Source organism: Cebus imitator, unplaced genomic scaffold, assembly GCF_001604975.1.
Source record: "Cebus imitator isolate Cc_AM_T3 unplaced genomic scaffold, Cebus_imitator-1.0 Scaffold193, whole genome shotgun sequence".
Classification (NCBI taxonomy): domain Eukaryota; kingdom Metazoa; phylum Chordata; class Mammalia; order Primates; family Cebidae; genus Cebus; species Cebus imitator.
In genome coordinates this window covers 574,111-580,545 of record NW_016107508.1, presented here as the reverse complement: position 1 = coordinate 580,545, position 6,435 = coordinate 574,111, and the positions used below count along the sequence as shown (strand labels likewise).

Genomic DNA, 6,435 nt, shown 5'->3' with positions numbered 1-6,435 from the left:
TATATATATAAATTAATTTTTTTTGACACACTCTCGTTCTGTCACCCAGGTTGCAGTGGTGCAATCTCATCTCACTGCAACCTCTGCCTCCCAGGTTCAAGCAATTCTCCTGTCTCAGCCTCCTAAGTAGCTGGGATTATAGGTGTGCACCACTACCCCCAGCTAATTTTTGTATTTTTAGTAGAGACAGAGTTTAATCATGTTGGGTAGGCTGACCTTGACCTCCTGACCTCAGGTGATCCACTCATCTCGGCCTCCCAGAGTGCTGGGATTACAGGTGTGAGCCACTGTGCCCAGCCTCATATATATATATAGGCTCTATGTTGTCTCTAAAAAACATCAACAAATGTTAATTTTTAGAGACAAGGGCTTGCTCTGTTGCCCAGGCTGGAGTACAGTAATGCAACACAGCTCACTGCAGCCTCAAACTCCTGGGTTCAAGCAAATCTCCTGCCTCAGCCTCCCACAGTTCCGGGATTACAGGCATGAGCCATGGAGCCTGGCCTGACCCATGCGGTATCTTACTCATTCTTAGTTTCTTGTGCCTAGCTCATTAAGTGCTTAATACCATACTGTCTACCTCTTCTGCCTTCCTCAGTGTCATTATGATCCTTGAGTACTCATCTCCACTCAGCTGTATGCTCCTGGAGAAGAGCGACCACTGCTCACCCATTTCAGGATCTCACAGAGTGCCTTGCACATAATAGGTGTTCAATAAATGCAGATGTGGATTGAGTAAATAAATCTTGGATTTCACAGAAACAATAAAGTTTCTTTCTTTCTTTTTTTTTTTGAGACAGAGTCTCGCTCTCTGTCACCGAGGCTGAAGTGCAGTGGTGTGATCTCAGCTCACTGCAATCTCCACCTCCGGGGTTCGAGTGATTCTCATGCATCAGCCTCACAAGTAGCTGGAATTACAGGTGTGTGCCATTACACCCGGCTAATTTTTATATTTTTAGGAGAGACAGGGTTTCACCATGTTGGCCAGGCTGGTCTTGAACTCCTGATCTCAAGTGATCAGCCCACCTCAGCCTCCCAAAGTACTGGGATTATAGGTGTGAGCCACCACACCTGCTTAATTTCATATTTAATAGAAAGCCACAGTAAGCCAGCACTTTAAAATGAAAGTCTGATAGATACATAACTTTTATATTTGATGTGTAAGGGGAAGAAGTCATGAATCTGATGAATGTCATCATTGTCTGGCTGTGTTTTGGACAGCACCTAAAACTGGTCACTCCAATGCCAAGTACATATCAGAACAGTCAGCTCAGAGCATGACACAGGCTTTTGTCCCCATCAGTCGTGAGGTCTGCAGCAAATAATCTATTGCTAATAGCAGTTTAAATATTGTATTGAAGTTCAGGTTAGGCATGGTGGCTCACGACTATAATCCCAGCACTTTGGGAGGCCGAGGTGGAAGGATCGCTTGAGCCCAGGAGCTTGAGACCAGCCTGAGCAACATAGTGTGATCCTATCTCTAAAAAATTAAAATTAGCTGGGCATGGTGGTGCATGCCTGGGGTTCCACCTGCTCCAGAGGCTAAGGTGGGAGGGTAGCTTGAGCCTAGGAGGTCAAGGCTGCAGTGAGCCATGATCGTGCCACTGCATTCAGCCTGGGTGACAGAGCAAGACCCTGTCTCCAAAACATAAGAATAAAAATAAAGGAAGCTTGAGAATGATTCAAGGCTGTCCCTGTCTGATGTCACTAGTTCTCATCTATGATCAACTGTGCCATTGCTGTCAGAACTAAAGGGCTGGGGCATGCTGGGGTGCCCATGGCAGTGAGGCCTCTGCAGGGCACCTGCCACGGCCAGTGGTGGGAAAGCGGTAAGGCCACTGGGCTGGGGGACATTTCCTGCATGTAGGTGTGTGTGTCTACGCACATGCCCACACACACTCGGAAAAGACCACGAGCACCCAGAGGACTCCCTCCTGTCCCATGGAGCACTGTACTTCCGAGGCCTGGATGCATGCCTGGTACATAGCAGATTCTCAACACGTGTAAGTAAACAAACGAATGAATGGAAGCCTGTGGATCTTGGCAGCCATGCCTCCTCACCACATAGGGATATCTTTCCCTCTCATGAGGCCATTCTGAGAGCTGAATTCTCATGAATGCTTTCAAACTAAATTAAAGTAACACTAGATTCTGTGCTTATAGCGCAAGTATGGCTGGCCTGGCCAGAATTTTCCAGTGTCCATGATCATGGTCTGCAGTAGCTGTTATTTTTCACGTTTCCATCACCTTCCTAGCTTACTGTGAGCTCAGGAGGGCGCCGCCGTGTGTCTGTTTGTTGTAATATCACCCAAGGCCTTTGAAAAAAATGTATGGCTGCTGGCCTTGTTTATTATAATCACCTTGCAAATACCATGGGAAATGATTTGTTTAGTTATATTCCTTGGCTTCACCTTTGTTTTCAAGGCGCCACCAATCCCCAGAATGTCTCAAAAAGCTAAGCTAAAGGTTAGTCCTCCTGCTAGAATGGGTGGGGATGTTTCAGCAGATAAAATATACTTAATCAAAATACTGGAGTAAGCAGCTCATGCCTGTAATCTTTACGACTCAGGAGGCCAGGGCAGGAGAATCACTTGAGGCCAGGACTTTGTGACCAGCCTGGACAATGTAGCAAGACCCCATCTCTACAAACAATTTCTAAAATTTGGTTGGCTATGGTGGTGTATGCCTGTAGTCCCAACCACCTGGGAGGCTGAGGTGGGAGGATCACTTGACCCCAGAGGTTTGAGGCTGCAGTGAACTATGATGGTGCCACTGAACTCCAGCCTGGGTAATAGAGTGAGACCCTGAGAAAGAAAGAAGGAGAGAAAGAAAGACAAAAGAAGAAAGAAAGAAAGAAAGAAAGAAAGAAAGAAAGAAAGAAAGAAAGAAAGAAAGAAAGAAAGAAAGAAAGAAAAGAAAGAAAGAGAGAAAGAGAGAAAGAGAGAAAGAGAGAAAGAGAGAAAGAGAGAAAGAGAGAAAGAGGGAAAGAGGGAAAGAGGGAAAGAAAGAAAAGAAAGAGGAAGGAAAGAAGGAAGGGAGGAAGGGAGGAAGAAAAAGAGAGAAAAAAGAGAAAGAACAGAGAGAAAGGAAGGAAGGAAGGAAGGAAAGAGGGAAGGAAGAAAGAAGAAAGGGAAAAAGAGAGGGAGGGAGGGAGGGAAAGGGAAGGAAGAAAGGGGAAGAGGGAGGGAGGGAGGGAAGGAGGGGTGGAGGAAGGAAGGAAAAACAAACATATTTAATCAAAACATATTTGAAGCCAGATGCGGTGGTTCACTCTTTTAATCCAAGCACTTTGGGATGCCAAGGTAGGTGATCACTTAAGGCCAGGAGTTCAAGACCAGCATGGCCAACATGGCAAAACCTCGTCTCTACTAAAAATACAAAAATTACCCAGGTGTGGTGGCATGCACCTGTAATTCCAGCTACTTGGGAGGCTGAGGCAGGAGAATCACTCTAGCCTGAGAGGCAGAGGTTGCAGTGAGCCAAGATCAAGATCACTTCAGCCTGGGTGACAGAGCAAGACTGTGTCTCAAAAACACCCAAAAAACCAACAAGAAAAATTTGAGTTGTAAGACAAAGTGCTCTGGTGAGGAACTCCAGCCCTGGGATTAAAAGAAGGAAACCAGACAGATATTCACTGTAGCCGTAGCCCTCCGTTTTGTGTTTTGTTTTACGGCTTCATTTTTAAATCACTGTGCTGCAAGACTGTGCTTTCAAGAACTAGACCCCACTGGGCTCCATCCTAGGGCAGAGTGATTGTCCCGTGATCACCCAACGTACCGCAGCTGCTGACAGCTCCGAGACTGGTCAGCGGAGAAGGCCAGAACACTGGGACCTCCCCTGGGGGACACACAATGGCATCCCCGTAGTCAGGTTTGGAAAGCTCTTTGATTCCCAACAATTCTGCAGATGGAAAAGGAAAGTGTAATTCCCTCTGCAGGGAGCACCCAACTGGACCTGGTCGAGTCGCTCACGGTTCTTTCCCTAAAAAAGAAACTCAAGCGGCAGGATTATTTTAAATGGTATTTGAGGAAGAGGTGAGGGAGAATAGGACTTAAGGCTTTGTCAGCTCAAGGTACTCCATAATTCACAGTCCATGTGGACTGCTGATTTCAGAACACAGCATCTCAAACTCCATGGCGTGATTTCTGGAAAGAGCCTTGGATGCGTTGAGTCTAGTACTCTCATTGTGCAGATTGCTACCGAAGTCAGCCTTGGGGAGTTGATCTTGGTCCAGGCTGAGTCCCATCTCATGCACCTAACCTCAGCTGCTTGCCTACCAGAAGCAACCTCATCCTGAAGACAGCAAAGAGGGATGTGCTGGGCCCAATCCATCCCGCTAATGATAAAACTCCTCAGCAGACACCGTCCTGGTAGGTGGCCCCGAAAAATCATTCTCATGCGATGAGGTCAGCAAGTGCTGATTGCATTTCTGCAAAAGGCTAGGTTTTGTCTAATTTTGTTGGTTACACAGCTGAGCAAGTTCAGGTATGCCAACCTTGTACCCTCATCCAAGGCCCAGTCGCAAGCTCTCATCAGGCCCTCAGAGAGCCTCCAAGAGGCCTGCATGGCTTCTTGATATTGGCTCTTCATCTTGGATCTGTTCACTCACTGTCAGATTGAGTTAATACGCTGGGGATCAATGGATTTCGGCTCAAATTAACATTTGGAACAAAGCCATCTCTACCCAACATATCAGCGAATAGCAGCCTGGATTAGAGGTTGCTTTGAGCTCAAATCTCTGGGCAAAGAGCCCTGCTGCCACCCTTGGCTTTCCCCAACCCCAGGTTCATTGGAAGTTCATAGGAGCTTTACGCTTATCAAAGATCACCAGTGGGTGAGCGCATAGAGAAAAAAGCTGTATCCAAACAGTGTGCGTCCTCGGCTCTCACACCACAATAACAGTCATCAACACAGAAGACCCCTGTGACCAAATTTGTGGGGGTTTCTCCCCACCATCAAGCAAGAAACACCAGCTGGGTGCCTTCCAATTCCATTCTACCTGGATATCAGAACCCACGGGTTGAGGGCTCAGTCCCCACCGCTGCCCCCAACAGACACCAGTCGAAAATCTGGGCCTCCAGAACTTCTGACCAACTGACCTCCAGTTTGATGACCTGTCTTTGGGTTTGATTAATGTGCTGGAGCAGCTTACAGAGCTTGAGGAAACATTTACTTATCTTTACCAGTTTATTATAAAGGATATTGCAGGCTGGGTGCAGTGCCTCATGCCTGTAATCCCAGCACTTTGGGAGGCCAAGATGAGCAGATCACTTGAAGCCAGGAGCTCAAGACCAGCCTCGCCAACATGGTGAAACCCCATCTCTACTAAAAATACAAAAATTCGCCAGGCACGGTGGTGGGCGCCTGTAATCACAGCTATTCGGGAGGCTGAAGCAGAAGAATCACTTGAACCCAGGATACGGAGGTTGCAGTGAGCTGAGATTGCAACACTGCACTCCAGCCTGGGCGACAGAGGGAAACTGTCTTAAAAATTAATTAATTAATTAATTAAAATAAAAATAAAGGATATGCCAAAGAATGCAGATGAAGGGACGCCCAGGATGAGGTTTGGGGGAAGGGGTGTGGAGCTTCCGTGCCCTCCCTGGGTACCACCCTCTAGGAACCTGCATGGTTCAGCTATGTGGAAGCTCACCAAAGTCTACCCTCTTGGGGTTTTATGGAGGCTTCATCGCATAAGCATGATTGATTAAACCATCAGCTGTGGGTAATCAACTTGACCGTCAGCCCCTCTTTCCTCCCTGGAGGTTTTGGGGAGGGGTGGAGCTGAAAGTCCTAACCTTCTAATCCTGCCTTAGTCTTCCCATTGACCAGCCACGCCCTGAACCTGCCAGACAAAATACAGCATTTTGGAGGTCCCAAAAATTTTAGGAGTCATAGGCAGGAATTGTGGACAAAATCCTATACATATATTCATTATATATATATTTTTTTCCTACATATATATTAGAAGCCTCCGTAAAAACCCAAGAGGATATGATATATGTAAACTTACACCACAGCGAGACTGGCTATTCTGCCAAAGGTGGCACCTTTAAACCTGAGGGGCATCAGTAAGCCCAGCCCCGATACAGCTGCCAGAGCTTTGGAGCCTTATTCAGGGCCTTTGCCCCTGGAGACCCCTGGAAAAAAAAGACAAGCCGTGGGAGCTCAGGAACGTAGCAAGCTCCTGCCTGCTTCTCAGGCCCCACTCCAAGAGAGGCTGTCAGGGTCATGGGCAGGAGAGAGACACTCACCTGGGTCACCGATGTGAACAGGTTGTCCCTGCTCACCCCCTAGGGAGCAGCTGGCGCGTACCAGCCTTTCCAGCTTGTCCTTGGGAATGGGCCTCATTGTAACCACCAGAGGGCAGCAGAAGCCAGCATGGGTAGCACAAGGCACCGTTGTCTGACAAAAAAAAAAAAAAAAAAAAAAAAA

General features: G+C 47.3%; 1 protein-coding gene across 1 annotated transcript in view; it reads right to left on the bottom strand.

Moving 5' to 3' along the window:
- Positions 1–6,435, bottom strand: part of DGLUCY (D-glutamate cyclase) — a 74,722-nt gene that overhangs the window by 40,463 nt on the left and 27,824 nt on the right. The window contains exons 5-6 of the mRNA XM_017546940.2: positions 6,255–6,405; positions 3,778–3,900 (exon numbers count right to left, since the gene is read on the bottom strand). Coding sequence (XP_017402429.2) covers positions 3,778–3,900; positions 6,255–6,405 — 274 coding nt within the window. The remainder of the gene's footprint in view (positions 1–3,777; positions 3,901–6,254; positions 6,406–6,435) is intronic.